General features: G+C 44.9%; 2 protein-coding genes across 4 annotated transcripts; one reads left to right on the top strand and one right to left on the bottom strand.

Moving 5' to 3' along the window:
* Window positions 1-453: 453 nt before the first annotated feature.
* On the top strand, window positions 454-7157 carry sv2 (synaptic vesicle glycoprotein 2). The gene is made up of 13 exons (XM_077006948.1): window positions 454-722; window positions 893-970; window positions 1182-1343; window positions 1842-2004; window positions 2311-2432; window positions 4024-4187; window positions 4839-4919; window positions 5250-5348; window positions 5652-5740; window positions 5903-6030; window positions 6109-6204; window positions 6370-6529; window positions 6852-7157. Exons 1-13 carry the CDS (start codon window positions 626-628, stop codon window positions 7033-7035), a joined length of 1623 nt encoding a protein of 540 aa, XP_076863063.1. The 5' UTR covers window positions 454-625; the 3' UTR covers window positions 7036-7157.
* A 550-nt stretch (window positions 7158-7707) lies between these two features.
* On the bottom strand, window positions 7708-16957 carry cpeb1a (cytoplasmic polyadenylation element binding protein 1a). 3 transcript variants are annotated; one of them, XM_077006946.1, is made up of 12 exons: window positions 16764-16947; window positions 16288-16426; window positions 13245-13439; window positions 12100-12338; window positions 11289-11538; window positions 10906-11019; window positions 10572-10661; window positions 10099-10235; window positions 9796-9994; window positions 9622-9716; window positions 9421-9501; window positions 7708-9110 (listed from the first exon to the last, which is right to left on the bottom strand). In XM_077006946.1, the coding sequence occupies exons 1-12, from the start codon at window positions 16776-16778 to the stop codon at window positions 9000-9002; spliced, it is 1665 nt and encodes a 554-aa protein (XP_076863061.1). In that variant the 5' UTR covers window positions 16779-16947; the 3' UTR covers window positions 7708-8999. The 3 variants fall into 3 exon arrangements, 2 of the variants coding, with proteins under 2 accessions (XP_076863061.1, XP_076863062.1); XR_013131025.1 differs by having other exon boundaries at window positions 9043-9110; window positions 10099-10182; window positions 16764-16957; XM_077006947.1 differs by lacking the exons at window positions 16288-16426; window positions 16764-16947 and adding an exon at window positions 13574-14031.
* Window positions 16958-17484: the final 527 nt, after the last annotated feature.

The raw sequence follows: 17484 nt of genomic DNA, 5'->3' as shown, positions 1-17484 counted from the left end.
TTGACATAGTCGTTGGGGGGCTTTTGGCTGTGGAGTTTAATTAAGTTGTGTTACGGGGTAATTGATTATTTAGTTAGGGTTAAAGTTGAATATATAATGAATGAATATATAATTAGGCTATTTCTGTAGCGTGAGGTTTACAAGCGTACATTTCCCAGAACTCTTAAACTTAGTTTTGAAATAAATGACATTGGAAGTACAAATAAGAACAAATAAATTGCAGTCTTGTAATGTGTAGCCTATTTATTTATTTCATGGCGTATCAACCAGACATCCTGATCAATAACACGATGCAGATAAAACAAAAGCGGTAATATATATTGCGTTCCCAAGTAATGGGAAAAATATATGTTATATATTAATAACATATATTAAAATAAAACGTGTTTAACTTCAAGCCAGCTGACCCAACCAGGACTGTTCAAACGACATTTCCCACAATTCCGTGCTTTATTTACAACCACCGAACGGAAGTTGAAGGATGGACTTTAATCTTTGGATTTGGATAGCTGTTTGTCGGAGTTGCGCGTAGTTTTTTTGTTTTGCTTGGTTTTACGTAACGATGTGCAACTACGACCGTCTAAGTTAATTTTGGTGCGGACACTTGTTTTACCGGCAGTGTTCAATGTCTCGACGACATGTAGATCTGTACGGAGATACAGCGCGCGAGCCCCTGCTCGCCTCCTCCAACACACTGATTACAACTGATTCCGACAGCGAGGGTAGGCTGAGATAAACAACAATAATGTTGCGTTATTTAAAGTTATTTCGAAAATTTCCTGGTTGTAGTTAGTAGTTGTAAATGTGCATTAAAATGTTCATGAACTTAACGCTAGTTAAGTTTACGCTAGCTAGAGCATCTGACTTACATATGTCTTAATTATGGGAGCAGATGATGTCTTTGAGAGGAGGCTGGACCCCAGTGATGATCAGAGGAAGCTGAGTTATGAGGAGGCCGTGGAAGAAGCAGGTATTACTACGTTCATATCAGTTTGACTGTAAAATCAAATTTTGTGCATTATACAAGTGCTGTTTTTTAAAATATCTTCATATTTGCACTGTTTAATGTTTGATTGTTTGTGTTGTTGCCTCATTTGTTGAAGTGTGTGGCATCTGTGGTTAAAATGTGCTATCTTGTCACAGTGATCTTGTTTGCCTTTGACCCTGTTCTGTGTTCTCAGGGTTTGGGCTCTCCCATGGCCTTCTGCTGGTGGTGTGTGGCTGGGCCAATGCCAGTGATGCAGTGGAGATACTGTGTGTCTCCTTCTTGCTGCCCACTGCCCGTTGTGACTTGCATCTCTCCTCTGCAAACATGGGCTTGCTAATTGCCAGCATATTCCTTGGTAGGTGAATTTTAGTCTGCCCACTGCATTTGAACTCTGTTTTATAAAACATTTAAGGGTTTTTTTTTTATTTTGCTGGTAAATCATGTATTACCAGTCACACGGAGTATTTGTCAAAACCATGTATTTAGTTAAAGTAATTAAGGAATAGATCTGCCCCTCCCATAAATCTAGTCGTTAATGAGTGGGAGTCTGCCTCACTCATGTTAATTAAAAGTATTTAAAAAAGTATGGCATGAATAAGCACTCTTTCTCTGGGACGTTTGAGACAGTGGCAAATTCCATAATAACATGTCCCACAAATGTAACATCAGGATTTAGTCAGTTATCAACCTTAGATCAACATTGCTATAAACAATATTAACTAACATGTTTCTGCTAATTTGTGTAGAATTATTCAACATGGTGTTTAGAATGTGGCTTAGAAGTAAAGTCAACAGTTCAGTTTTTTTCTGTAGTATTAATGACTGACTCAAGATGGCCCTCTCTCCTGTGCAGGTATGATGCTGGGAGGATGTGTGTGGGGGTACCTGGCTGATCAGATAGGCAGACGGAGGGTGCTAGTCATTTCACTGGCAGTGAATGGGACATTTGGTGCAGGGGCCAGTTTAGCCCCCAGCTTCTGGCTTTTCCTCTTACTACGGTTTCTGAGTGGAATAGGGTAAGAGGCTCTACCAACGTTCTCAAACCACCAGTAACCTTCAGAGTTTCATAGTGCACTGTACTTAATTGTGTGAGCATTTTTAGTGTGTGTGTGTGTGTGTGTGTGTGTGTGGATGTCTAGGGCTGCGACTGAAATGGTTTTCAAAGGAGAAACGCTCCACCAAGAGACTAATTACACATTCTAATTGGATAAGAAATACACAGGCTGTTGCAACAGAAGGTTCACTGAAAGTGTGGCATTTCTTTGGGGGTGACGACACTCGCCTCTGTTCCCAAAGATAAGTAACCGTGTGTTGATCTGCAGTGTGGGTGGCTCCATCCCCGTTATCTTCTCCTACTTCTCGGAGTTCCAGCCGAGGAAGCGCAGAGGGGCCATGATCAGCGCTCTGGCCACCTTCTGGATGGCTGGAAACATTTTAGCTGCAGGTACTGCATGCTACTAGCTTGATTGCTAGTTTGAACATAACGGTTAATCCAGCTGAGCTGTGCTCTTCCTGCAACACGTTGTGTGTCTATGGAGTGAAATTACTGTCTTTAATATGAGAGTGCAAAGATAAGGTTAAATCAAACAAGTCAGACACACTGAGCACACAAAATCAAGAAAACTGAGCAAAACCGTGACAGCGAGAGCAGAGAAACAAGACTTGCATGGTTAAGTGCACTCACTGCACTCACTTGTTTTCAGAGCACGTTTCAGTTTTTGGTTCTAAAATATCTGCTTGCTTCATGATTACAAGTTTAAATACATCCCAGATCAAGGCTTGGTAGATGATTACCTGAACCATCGATTGCATTTTTTTTAACAATAAGATGTCATGGTTAGCTAAAGTGCCACAGATAATAACCTTTACCACCCAAGCCAACAAAAAGGTGAATGTTTGTGTATGGAGCCTGCTAGCTATAACAGTAGCTAGTTAGTAGCTATTCAAGTTATATTAGACAGCTACCTACTTAATGATCCTAGGTGGATGCATCAACTGTAAAACCTAGCTGAAATTAGCAAAACATCCAAAACCATTTAGGATGGTGCTTCAGCGTAGTTATGGCTTTGTAGGTAACTGACTAGTTACTCTAGATATCTACATCTGGAGTCCTACAATTGTAGAAGCAAATAATTTTGTTTGTTTTGGACATTATTATCTAAGCTACTGTACATTAGCTAACTATCTGTAACTTCAGATTCGCAGTGAAGTCAAAATTTGGAATGCTGATTTTTAATCAACACAAACATTCAACGTTTTGTTGGCTTTGGGTGGAAAATGTTTTTATCCGTGGGACTTTAGCTATCCATGACGTCTAATTGTTTAAAAAAAAATTAATCAACATGTCTCATACTTGTAAGATTGGCAGCAGTAAGCGTGCAGTGTCTGTTTTATGATTTATCGGGAATTACGTTCAATTATGCACATGCATAGTCCAAATCGGGTTTCCGGTTCCGGTCGTGACATGCCCACTTGCAGTTGCAATTGATGATTCAGGTAATCATCTACCAAGCTTTGATCTGTGATGTATTTACACTTGTAATCATGAAGCGAGCAGAAATTTTAGAAGCGAGCAAAAAACTGAAACGTGCACTGAAGTGAGCGCACTTAACCATACAAGTCTTGTTTCTCTGCTCTCGCTGTCACTGTTTTTGCTTGGTTTTCTTGATTTTGTGTGCTCAGTGTCTGACTTGCTCGATTTAACCTTATCTTTGCGCTCTCATATTAAAGACAGTAATCTCACTCCATATGTGCCATGCATATACAAGTGCGTGGGTGGCACACTGATAAATGCCTGATAGCTATTCTTTGTCAGTCTACAGATATAATGGAAATACCACATCGCCTTAGTTTGTGTTGCAAGTTATTGAAATTCGTCAGAAATAAGTACCGGTAACTGACTGTCAATTCCTGTGGTTTAATGCCCTTACTTTTTCTAAAATTCCCCTCCAACTACAGCCTAAGAGTTCACAGAGTGGGCAAGGCACTGATGTTTATGTAAACATATGTGTTTGTGTTTATGTATGCATGTACAGGTGCAGCCTGGATGATCATCCCCAGGACATTTCTGCACGTTGAGCTGGGCGGGTTGGACTTCCAGAGCTGGAGGGTGTTTGTAGTGGTGTGCTCCGCCCCCAGCCTCACCTCTGCCCTCATCTTCAGCCTGGCCATGCCAGAGAGCCCCCGCTTCCTGATGGAGGTTAAGTCCCACGACCCTCCTGCACTATGGCAACACTTCAGTGAGACTTATTAGGCAGTAGAACCAACCTGTGGGGTTCTGTGCGCATTAAATATGGTTTTCTCGAGCAGGAAATGGTTCTTCAACCATTGCTTGCGTGTAGGTGTCTGGTGTAGAATGGGTCCCTACATTCCTACATAAAATTCCTTGCATCCACCTTATTATCACTATATACCTTGAAGAATACATGCTAAGTGGTAGCGATAATATTGTGTTAAGAGCACTTTAAAAGAAGGTGGTTTTAATATAGTACTTTATTTGAGTTTATACAGATATATATGATTTATACAGATTAGAATTCGTTATACAGTCTAGAAGCTTGTGCCATAATGTTAAGAATGGAAATCATTAACCACTAGAAATGACTATTTTCATGGTTCTCTATTCAAATAAAGATTAGTATTACTATCATACTATCACTAGTTAATGTTAATACAACCCTCCTATCTACAGTAATTCATATGTACATATTTGCAATCAAACACTGGGTGTTTATCATGCAAGTTTTTTACTTATAGCACAGGTACAAAGAGCTGGTACCTTCATGTCACGTTTGTTTGTTTGTTTGCTTACTTGTTTGTTTGTGCGTGTGTGTGTTTATTACTCACCCAGGCTGGGAGAGAGGAGGAGGCCCTGGCTGTGTTCCTGTGGATGTACAAACTCAACTACAGAGGAAACCTCAAATCATTCCCAGTATGAACAGCGTGTTGCATTTAAATGTGAAGTGTCGTCTTGCCAGCTATGTCCGTTTTAGCGCTTAAATTTAGCTTTAGGCAGAATGTTATAAATCAGAATCTAGGGGGCTCAGTGCAGCTGCCGCCTGCCTCAGGCACAACCGGCCTGGTCTGGCTTTGGACATCTGTCCTGCTGCCCAGAAAGTTCTCGTAGCGCTGCTGAAACAGACACTCGTATATGACCAATGCCCACTTATTGGTCGAGTTATCTGTCCGGTTCCTGTAGTCACGCAGTGCAAGCACATGTTCTTTAGACATGAACAGAGTTGGATTGTTTGCATGTCCGTAGGCTGCTGGGCTACTGGTCGTCCCTAAAGAAGAGAGGGGCGGAAGGGAGCCGGTGGTCAGGGCTGGACGCTCCCAGTGCATATGCCATTTTCTTCAGCAGGTACATGCAGACAAAACCACCTTACTCCTACACACTCAACTTTAGATTATAAATGCACTTTATGCAATCTGTGTAACACTCACCTGGAATCATATGTTACACGGACGTGTTGTCATTCTGGTGAAGTGAAAGGTCTCTATAGCTGACTGAGTTACAGGCATGGAGATTTCTAAAATGATGGCTAGTGGGGGGGGGGGTCTTCGAATGAAGTGGCCTCTTGCTGTCTAGCCGCTGATGTCTGTATAGTCAGTCGTGTGATGTTAGCCCTGTATTATCTCCCTGCTGCTGTTTTCTGTGCCCCAGGTGCAGGCTACAGTCACACAGCTGTTCACAGGCCCTTTGACCTCTAGAAGCTTTGCCCTGCTCATCATATTTTACTGTATATCTTTTGGGTATGTAAGATAATTGCTCTACTATAATTAGGACTTATTAGTTGTGTATAATGTGTATATATACACTAATTTATTCTCTTAAACCCTTGACTTGTTCATTAACTACCGTACATTATACGGCAACAACACCAAAGCTGACATAAACAAATCTTGGGGTTGTAGTTATTACGGTTTGTGGATGTGGCTTCCTGAGTTCTTCAAGAGGGCTGAAGAAGGAGGTTCTCCATGTTCCAACATGTCTCGAGCCCAAAGTCATGAGAACGTGAGCTGCTATCCAGTCAAAACTGCAGGTGGGGTATTTAAACCATAATTTGATGCTTTTTTCCAGTGTTTTCACAATAAGAAGTGTCCGTGCCTGTTGTTTACAGTGTACATGGAGGGCTTTATAACTGCAGCATCTAATCTCCCTGGGAACATATTCACCATCCTGCTGATGGATGTAGTGGGAGGGAAAACCCTTCTCTGTGAGTAAATATCTACACGCCTAGTCCGTCTTCAGCTATCTAGATTGCAGTAACATGCTCTGAGCTGTACAGTTGTGCAACTCCTGGGTTGCATCGGCCTATTTTGGGTTATTAACTTGTTGTTTTCCCTGCCTATATGCTCCCTCTTTTTCTGCCATGTCTCAGCTGGCAGTCTGCTGGTGTCCAGTGTGAGTGTTTTCCTGATTTATGAGGTCAGAACCAAAGGCCAGAGTCTCTTGATGTCATGTGTGTTCAGTGGCGTCTCTGTCATCTCCTGGAATGCTCTGGACGTAGTCGGCACCGAGCTCTACCCCACACATTTACGGTAACTGCCCTCGCTGTCACCCTGATACACACAACTGCCCTCGCTGTCACCCTGATACACACAACTGCCCTCGCTGTCACCCTGATACACACAACTGCCCCAGAGGTGCAGTATTCCTCTCCTCACTTAACCTGTATATTCATATTGGCCTGAAAATATTCATTTATCTAATGTCTAAATACTATTAATGTCATCCAAACAAGGACTAATGTGGAATGAGTGTGCTCTGTCCATCAGTCTGTCATCAGTCTGTGGGAATACATGGTTGTTTCCATATTGGTTATGCATATATGAAGTCTAATGCTATTATGTCCTCTTTTAGGTCCTCTGCCCTGGGCTTCTTCGCTGGAGTGGGCCGCGTGGCAGCAATAATGGGAAATGTCGTTTTTGGGCAGCTGATGGACTCTAACTGCGCTCTGCCTATCGTGGTGGTAGCAGCTCTTCTGCTAGTGGGCGGCCTAGCAGCTCTACGTCTGCCTTGCACTAAACAGACAGAGTTGACGTGAAACACACATATACAGGCATAAAATGAACCAGGATCCAGCATACATACACACTTCGCCTGAATAAACATGTAGTCTGGGTGGACGGGTCATCTTAAAAGCCTGTGCCCCAGGAATGACTTGGATGCTAATTTGTCTAGTCTGTTTGTAGCCAGCGATAATGTCCAGATGGATCTTCTGACTAGAGCCACTAACCTCACTAACATTTACTCTCCCTTTTGAGGAGTCAAGGGGAGGTTTCAAAGCATAGCTAATCACACGACCTAAACATCCTTAGCAAGAACACATTGGGGTCCAGTACCCTCGGTCCCTCTTCATCCTCTCACGTTGGGCTGAGGTAACTGGGTTCTACCCCATCAGTGAGAAAAAGCCAGAAGCAGATCTCTTCATGGAATACAGGCCTTACGTGGGCTTACAGAAACCACTAGCTTTTTGAACAGTCACAATTAATTAGCATTGTACAATTGCACTTATAAAATAACTAACATTTTTGTATAATTATTATTATATAAGGCAACACATTTTTACTAGTAAAATCATATGTGGCAATCTTATGTTTGTACAGTATATAACAATTGGACCAAGGAATATGTAAAAACCAATATTATTTTTCTGACACCAGACTTGTGTGACTCTAAACATGTTTTTAAAGCCAGTAAAATGAAGAGACTGGTAAATGCTTCAACAACTTTATTGTGCCCAACTGGAACAACCTCCACTTTAGGTAACCATGGCAACACTTGCAGACCAATGAGGTAGAGAATTTTAAACTCTAAAAAGCAGCTGGGCCAGGCAACAAGTTCAGCACACCGAACCTGATGGGAAGCTCGTAGGGGAGGGGGGTGTCAGATGGACAGACATGACGTTGGGTCTTTGGCACAGAACTTTAGGTCGAAATAAAAAGAGGGAGTTTAGGCTCCGTTCGATCTGTGTAATAAACAGACCCGGTTAACAGTTAGTCCTACATTCAACAGAAAGACCACAGTACTGGCGTGGAAATTAAAGGGTCATGCTTTGGATGAGTCTGCCTGCCCCAATCTACAGAAGTCCAAGAGTACAAGGGGGGAATTTACAGACACCGTCCAGTGTCCCCCCCAGTGCAAATTAAAAAAAGTGCAACAGTTTGATTAAAACTATGTACAGTCAACAATCTCAGAGGTCAAGAGTTCGTTCCAGTGTTGTTACCGTGTATAACTGATCGTTGATAGCAAGACTATTGCTAAGCAGCAGTGGCATCCACCAATGAGACGCTTGATAAGGGAGCTGCTGCAGTAGCCAGCTCATGCACCAACCAGGTTACGCCGCATGGTTAGAAAAAAGAAACATGTCAAAACCACAAACACTTACCCCGGGTAGTTAAAACTATGTAGCAAATACTAACTAAAAAACACCAGAGAGCACCGATCTGGTTATATTCTTATGTCTCAAGCTAATTCTACAGGTAAAATGGGTAAAACAGGTTAAAAACATCTAAAACACTCACAAGATAAATTAACTCCAAACATTACAACAAACAAGGCGGTTGAAGTTCCACAAAAAATAAGATACTAGCAAAACCAGCCAAAATAAGAGCCCTCCTGACCTGTGTGTTGAATTTAGATGCAAGGTATTCCTTAAAAAAAAAAAAAAAACTAAACAAAAATTGTGAAACAGCTCTAAAAATAAAAATGTCTGCTACCTGCAGAAATAAGGGGTTATTTCCATGGTGACGGTTGTCTGGGTAACTGTGCAAATGGGTCACCATCGCCCAGACCCTCACTCTGCATAGTGCCTTAGTGAACAAGTAAACAGCGAAAAAGAGAATAAGCAGTGCAATACGCAAACTTTCTACAGTGACTCCCAGGGGCTCTATCAGCTCTGGAGAGGGGATGGCACAGCTACTGTTCCTGGGCCTGGGGAACCCACGCGTGGCGCCTCAGCCCCGGGACCTCTGGGTTAGCAGCAGAGATGTGTTGGCCGATGTCCGTTCAGCACGAGTGGACGCTCTTCTGGTTGCGCATGAGGGGCCGGTGACTGCTCAACACGTCCATCGAGTGCTGCCAGTACCAGCAGTAGCGGCAGTAATACTTGAAACATGCCTGAGGGGGCAGCAGAGAGTCAGAAATTACACCACCACGGGCCGCCCACCTGCACCACACGCACTGTGCAAAGGGTTACAGACCCCAGATCAGAGCTGATGAAAAGCATTTTCATCTGTAAACACTTCGAAACAATGACAACATTTTAGGCCTGCTAGTGCATTAAAGCCTCGTCTTGTACATTTGTGTACTGTTGCCACATTGTGGTAATGCTGCAGAACAGTGCAGGGACGAGCACCTTCTTGGCTGTGGATTCAACACACACGAGCATGACCGTGTCAGTACAGTGCTGTGCACACCACTGTCTCACCTGGTCTCTGCAGAAGAACGGGCCCGGTTGACGAGTACACACTTGGCACATGGAGTCATCAAGGTATGGGTCAATCTGAACCTGAAACAGGTGAAAACAAAAACCATGAAGCAACGGATTAACTTAACCGAGTTAAGTTTTAGTTTGTAGTTTGTCTGAGATGCTCAGATGGAGCGCACTGCTCTCTGCATCCGCGCGTACCTTCTTGGTGAACTTGGCTGTCTTGATCTCCACAAACGCAGCACTCACTGCTTTTAGGTAGCTCTTCTGGTTCCTGAAAGTCACGCGTCCAGACCCTGCAAAGACGTCGAACGTAAGCCGAACAACACTGACGCGGGGGCTTGGGGTGGTTCGGGGGCTTAAAGGCGGACAGACCTATGGGATATTTGTGCTTGTCCGTGTCGATCCCGGCGTAGGTCACCCCTCCGAACAGCTCCTCCATGATGGTGGCCAGGGCTTCCGCGTTCAGCATGCCGTGCAGAGCCCCCACAAACACCGTCCTGCTGGGGAAGAGCCGTAGCGAAGGACAACGCACGAAGTTGCTGTCGGTGATCACCCATGGGATCACCTGCACCTGTGGGCACACCGGAGGCAGAGAGAGCCGGATGAGAGGGTCGTCGACTCGGACCACGCGCCTCTCGGGGACGGCACGGTGTACACGTGTGCGCCAACACTCACGTCCTTGCAGCGTATCCTCTTGCTGGACATCTTGAAGTAGTACTCCACACAGTCTCCGGGATGCGGGTGACGTGGGTTGCAGGCCTGCAGCAGAGCCTTCACTGACTTGTCCAAATCAAACACTAGGTATACGTAACCTACAGAGTATGTGCAGTCTTAATGCGCATGCTGACCCGCCACCGACATGTTTCATGCAAAATCAGCCGCTGCTCACATTAGTATGGGCTAACGTGTAGAGCCTTGATCAGTCTAAGGTGCAAAAACTAGAAACTAGGCCATCAGTGAACAAGGATTGAGTATCAGGTCTAAAATCTCTTACCTATCTCCCCATCACCCACTGACCTACACCCACTTAGGGTCAAACTGACCTGTGAGGAAGACTACTGATCTAGAATTAGCTCTTTTTCTCTCGTGAATGAATCACTGTGAATTATGCTGAGGTAAGCCCCAGGCATCACCACAGGGCTGGTTACCTTGAGGAGGACATCGGGGGTGCTTGCCATCTTTACCGGGCCACTCTACTTTGAGAGGTCCAAACACACTGAATGTGTTCAAAAGACTAGCTGCAGATACAGAGATCAACATACCAGGTTGTTGATGATGATGTCATCAAATAGATGAAAGATGGCACAGTCTTGCTAGTTTTAGATAATGCATGTGAATGTTTGTAAATGATAAATTATCTGTAAATCATAATATTACATATATTTGTTATATTTAAGTTAATGTAAGGCATATCTCACATCTCTGATGAAATGTGTTTATATAATCACATAAATACTTTTGTGTACATGTGTGTTTATTCACCCTCTGTGACGTCCCACGGGACTCCTCCCAGGAACACCTTACAGGAGTAGATTGGGTTTTTATAATTGCGAGGAGGCAGCTGTCCAATCCAAGAACATGTGGCTTCATTTGTCGCTGTGAAGAACAGCAAAGAATGCCTAGGTCTAGTGTCAACAAGGCACAGGAGCTAACGAACAGCAGAACTCAGGAGCTAACGAACAGCAGAACTCAGGAGTTAACGAACAGCAGAACTCAGGAGTTAACGAACAGCAGAACTCAGGAGCTAACGAACAGCAAACTCAGGAGCTAACGAACAGCAGAAACATTATCGTAAAATTACAACGGCAAAGTACCTACATGCAGCGTCTGTGACTAACATTATACCACATAATACAGAACAGCACCTGCAGCCTGTCTGTGTAGCTGAGCCTTTTTCTCGATGCTATGGGAGTGGTCAGGTGGCCCCACGGCATCCCAGCCGGCCCAGGTGGGCGGTTTTGTCCAGCACTCGGCCAGCGAACCCTCGGACGTTGGCGGGAGACAGGGAGGAAGAGGAGATCCGGGTGCTTCTCTGCACCTCATGGCCGGCTTCGCCACGTCCGTCGGAGTGCCAGACAGGAGGAAGTTGACCGGAGGTGAAACCCGCAAGCTAGACTGATGGAGGGAGATGATGCGGTGGGTCAGTCCCGTCTCAGCCGAGCGTGTTCGAACGTTGCTGTCGTACTTTTTGAGGACGCTGCACTCTGCGTGCCCTGAGTGAATGTTCTGCTCAGCACGTGCTTTTTTTTGTGCTATGCCTCCTGTCTGAGCACTCCAGGTCACCCAGCACTAGACTCCTTGTGTTCTGTAAGGATGCCTGCTTACGGAAAAACGTCTGAAAAACGTCCCAACGTTAATGCAGTCTGGTTGGCTGTGACTGCTTCTGTGACTTGTCTGTATATGAAATGCTGCCTGATGTTTAGTACATGAAATTGAGGACAGCACACTGCCTTGCGAGCAGTATCAGCTAACTAGCTAAGCATTTGTCACAACGAAGTGAAGATCAGTGATCTAAAACATTTGTCAGCAATGCTGGATATTAAAGAACACATATGAGTTCTTTGTAATACCACCTTGTTTTTCTTATCGAAATGGCAGTCAGCCCTTGGGAAGGAGAGCCCAAGAACACAGCCATGGTTATATTCGTGTATGGTCATATGTTTTGAGACTGCTTACCAGGTGGTCAGATCCAGAAGAGATGCCGCTGGTCTCCGAGTTCACAGGGCTGCTGGATCCAGAGTTCAGCAGAGAGCGAGGCTCTATCCCTGGATGCATGCGGGCCAGGCTGGGGAAGTGTTCCAGCAGGTCCCCTCCACCCAGAGAGCCTTGGCTACGATAGCCCTGCGGTCTATCCAGAGCACTGGCTAAAGGGCTGGCCAACAACCCAAGCACTGCCTCAGACACACAACATGGATCTGAAATGCAAAGCATACGTTACAAGTTAAAGAAATATTAAATTGTTATAAAAATTCATGAGTTTATATTAGCCTGACTAGAGTTAATGGGGAACCCAACACCGGTGATGTACAGAGATGAGAGGCAAGGATAATATAGCTACTTTTGGAATTACTGTTGAATCTACATATGTTCAGCAAAGTGTATTATTCAACCATGAAAATGGTGTGATGAACAATAAAGAGATCTCTCTGAGAGAGAGAGAGAGAGAGAGAGAGAGAGAGAGAGAGGGAGAGAGAGGGAGGGAGACAGCAAGAACTGTCCTGAAGTGACACTAGCCCTGAATGAGACAGCAGAATTGAACTGGTTTGGGTACTGTGCTGTGCTAGTGTCTGTGTCATCTGGTCTATTAGAAGAATTGGAGCAGAGCAAATGGGAAGCACACTGGGGCTTCACATTTACACATGTGTACACTCCCTGGACATCATCACATCACAAGCATCAAACAAAACACAAGCTTTAGCTTAAACAGGGCAGAGAGCTTTATGGTGACCCAGACAAATGCTAGTGGATCAACAGTAAAGCTAGCTGTGGCGTGTTTGGACGAGCTCATGGATAAAGTGATTAGTCATGCATGAATTAAAGATATGAGACAGCATTAAGACTGAGCTCAGACCTTCCAGAACAATCTGTCATCAAACCAGTATAGTCAGTCTCTGTCTCTCATACACACAAATGCACCTTAGTTTCCCAAAACTCCATAACTATCTGTCATCACAACAGCACAAATTCATTCACAAATCACTCCACAGTACAGTGAACCATTAGAATGAATTCATCAATAGATTTTTGCTGTGAAGAAGTATAATTTAAAGTGGATATAACATGAGCATTCACCCCCATACAGAGGAGGCCGTGGTACTCACTGGCTGCAGGAGAGCAGAGCTGGGCTGGGGGGTCAGGTTCAGGACAGCTCCAGGGCTGGTCCCAGCGGGCCAGGCCCAGAGACTGCAGGCCCAGGCTGAGTTCAGCAATGCCGGGCAGGCTGAGGGGAGAGTCCTGCTCCCGGCTGGAGAACGGCATCCTGCTAGCCACAGCGGCACGCCCTACATCCAGCAGGTCTACGGGAGAAAAACGGAGACGTCACCTGAAACAATGCACTCACCCAGGCTGGCAAACGTGAACTTCTACACACCCGCACACAGCACTGCACAGGCAGAAGCAAACGAAGGAAGAGCAGAAGTCAGAGACCAACCTGCCACGCTGGCCGTCGAGGCTTCCATGAGCCTCCCTGTGCATCACGGACACGTTAAACATGTGGCTGGAACAGTGAGCTTCTCACTGCCACATCCATCCCCTGCACCAGCACGTGAAATGTCCACGCTTGCACACGCACGCACGCGGGCTCCCGCTCGCTCGCTCGGCTGCTCAAACACTTCTAAGCTCCTCCACAAACTCTGCGCGCAGGCGATCAGGATGTCGAGCTCCGCTGCGCGCTGTCGGCAGCCGAGTCTCGCCGCACACTGATCTGAGAACAGAGGAGCAGCGCTCTCCCGTTCGTTCGCACCCTTCCTGTTTGTGCTGAGTCAGGCTTAGGGTTGGAGGCTGGCCAGGTGACAGAGAGAAGGAGGACTGAGAGGGAGGGAGAGAGAGAGGGAGGGAGGGAGAGGATGAGTGAGACAGAGAGGGAGGGAGAGAGATGAAGAGCGGTAGGGAGCGGGAGAGAGAGGGAGAGGGAGGGAGAGAGAGAGACATTGGGAGGGAGAGAGGGAGAAAGAGACAGAGAGGAAGAGATGAGAGACAGAGAGAGGGAGAGCAGTAGGGAGTGAGAGAGAGGGAGGGCCCACCAGCAAGCTCCTATAAACACAGTGATTCAGATGGTCTGAGCGAAGTTGTTTTTCCTTTATAGTGAATGACCAAACACACCCTCTTTTAACCCAATAGGCACATACACACAGGCCTAAGAAGCACTGTCAATTCATTGGGGCTGTTTCCATTGTCAGGCATTACAGCCCAGAAGCCTAAACACAGTTGTCATCCTACATCAGAAGGACTAGGCTATCAGCAGACACACATCATCCCTGCTGTGTCTACTGTTGCTTGAACACAATAAAGGGCAGTGGATCTGTCTGTGTGTGCACACCGGCAGGCCCGTGTGTCTAGAGTGGAGCACGCACAGGACCCGCATGATTCAGCAATAACCTCAAACAGGAGAAGCAGCTGACAAGGCCATTCTGATGCCAGATGGAGTCATTTGTGGAAGCTCTGGGTGGGATGCGCGGACACCGGAACACCCAGAGGAAGCACACACACTTCAAGGCAGCTCAGACAGAGGGACGGAGGTGCGTGCATGGTGGGCTCGTTATGGCATAAAGGTCATGCAGCTGGGTCATATAACATAAAGCATCTCCAGGATGAATAAAGTGCAGCTTTTGAGATTTAATGGAATACTATAGTGCCTTATGGTGCATTAATGAAAATAATATATATTAAGATTAAAGGTGAGTAACTGCAGTGTACTTAGGTAACATATGTAGAGATATTAAAAATTCTACTACACAAAGTTTCCAGAGAAACAGGATGTTTTGGACAGAAATCTTTTATCAGCGGTGCAAGCAAAATGATTGCTCTCTGTCTCTGTCTCTCTCTCTCTCTGTCTCTCTCTCTCTCTTTATATATATACACACACACACACACATTATATTGCCAAAAGTATTCGCTCATCCATTCAAATTATCGGAATCAGGTGTTCCAGTCAATTCCATGACCACAGGTGTATAAGATGTTTTTTTTATAAACATTTGTGAAAGAATGGGTCGCTCTCGGGAGCTCAGTGAATCCAACAAATACAGTGAGTGGTGAAATGTCCTCGCTCCTAAATATTCCACAGTCAACTGTATTATAAGAAAACGTAAGTGTTTGGGAATGACAGCAACTCAGCCATGAAGTGGTAGGCCACGTAAACTGATGTAGTGGGGTCAGCAGATGCTGAAGCGCATAGTGTGAAGAGGTCGCCAACTTTCTGCGGAATCAATCACGACAGACATCCAAGCTTCATGTGGCCTTCAGATTGGCTCAAGAACAGTGCACAAAGAACTTCATGGAATGGTCAAGCAGCTGCATCCAAGCCATACATCACCAAGTGCAATGCAAAGCGTCAGATGCAGTGGTGTAAAGCACGTCACCACTGACTCTAGAACAGTGGAGACGCGCTCTCTGGAGTGACAAATTGCGCTTCTCCATATGGCAATCTGATGGACGAGCCTGGGTTTGGTGGTTGCCAGAAGAATTGTACTTGTCTGACTGCATTGTGCCAAGAGTAAAGTTTAGTGGAGGGGGGATTATGGTGTGAGGTTGTTTTTCAAGAGGGCTTGGCCCTTTAGTTTTAGTGAAAGGAAATCTGAATGCTTATGCATACCAATACATTTTGGACAATTCCATGATTCCAATTTTCCAACAGTTTGGAGCTGGTCCCTTCCTCTTCCAACATGACTGTGCAACAAGGTTCATAAAGACATGGATGTCAGAGTCTGGTGTGGATGAACTTGACTGGCCTGCACAGAGTCCTGACCTCAACCCGATATAACACCTTTGGGATGAATTAGAACAGAGACTGAGAGCCAGGCCTTCTCGTCCAACATTAGTATGTGACCTCACAAATGCACTTCTGGAAGAATGGTCAAACATCCCCATAAACACACTCCTAAACCTTGCGGACAGCCTTCCCAAAAGAGTTGAAGCAGTTCTAAGGGTGAACCAACATCATATTAAACCCTATGGATTAGGAAGGGGATGTCAATTAAGCTCATATGTGAGTCAAGGAAGGTGACTTACATGGCGTGCGCATGCACACACACACACACACACACACACACACACACACACACACACACACACACACACACACACACACACACACCTGAGCAACTGGTAATAAAATAAACCATTATATTCCATCCACTCTGTTACCTGTAAGGCCATACGAACTTGTGCCTTGGGTAGGTTTGGCACTTGCTTCTATTAGTGGATTGTCCATCGGGGTGTCAAGTGTGTAGGAGACCTGTTCATCACTCCAAGGGTGTCTGTCAAGGGACTGCAGAGCTTCACTCTGGTCAAAAACAGTGAACAGCGGTGGACAGTGAAAAGTTACCTTTATTTTGGCAGTGTTCACTGAATAAACATTCACCTGAGGATTACAGAACAATTTCCACAAAAGTGAAATTCAATTATGTTTAAATATGCTCAGGGTTTTATCTAATAGAGTAGCTAAACATTCACAGGTTTTAAACCATTTTAGAAGTCGGCGACTGCACTAATCCGGCTAACGGAAAAGATGCCGACGAACTAATGAAACTAGCAATTACCAAAAGTAGTTAATAGACCTAAAGCACAACATATAACTACATATTTCTTGTCCACTCCGTTTAGAAATCATATTTACTTACCCTAAAGGAAGACATGTCTGACTAAGCTAAGACACATTTGTGGCTCGGTTCTGTTTCACACACAGGTCCAATCATGCGCTCCTGTGGAGTGTTTTGTCACGCGCCAGGCTGCAGCTCCCACTGCCCATAACACACGTGCACACACACGCAGAAACGCCTCACTGGACTTGCCTCCCTTTTCAGAAGCACAAACCGATCACAAAAAAACTCGCTACCTGCGCCAAATGGTTCCATCCACCTTTGCTGCAATTTACTGAAATGTTTTTCTCTTTTTCATTAACGTCATATTTATCTCAGATCTGCATTTACGTATATTGGAATTATAACTGCAACAAAGTACCACAGTATCAAAAATAACCACCATTGTATCAAACTCCACATTGTTGATATTTAGGTGTAACAGGACAGTTTTTTGGAAATGCTTGAGAAAGGAAAGGTGTTAATTTATGAAAAGAGTACTGCATCACATACATGTGCAAACTATCCAAGTATGACCCACACTTGAGGTCATCTGTGAAAAAGGCCACTGGAAGCACAGCAGAACAATGCCGAGAACGAGTCAAGTTACCATCAGTTAATCAACTCAGTACATACTGTACACAGAGTGCTCCAATACAGCGGGAACCTGTAAGTCGTGACAAGCAGTTGTACCTAACAAAGAGGCAACTTGGTGTTTGTTTGATTAGCATGTCAAAACACCTTCCAATGGATGAAAGAAGGC

Source organism: Brachyhypopomus gauderio, chromosome 5 (assembly GCF_052324685.1).
Source record: "Brachyhypopomus gauderio isolate BG-103 chromosome 5, BGAUD_0.2, whole genome shotgun sequence".
NCBI lineage: Eukaryota > Metazoa > Chordata > Actinopteri > Gymnotiformes > Hypopomidae > Brachyhypopomus > Brachyhypopomus gauderio.
Note: the sequence above shows the minus strand (reverse complement) of the source record. Positions and strands in the feature narration are given on the sequence as shown.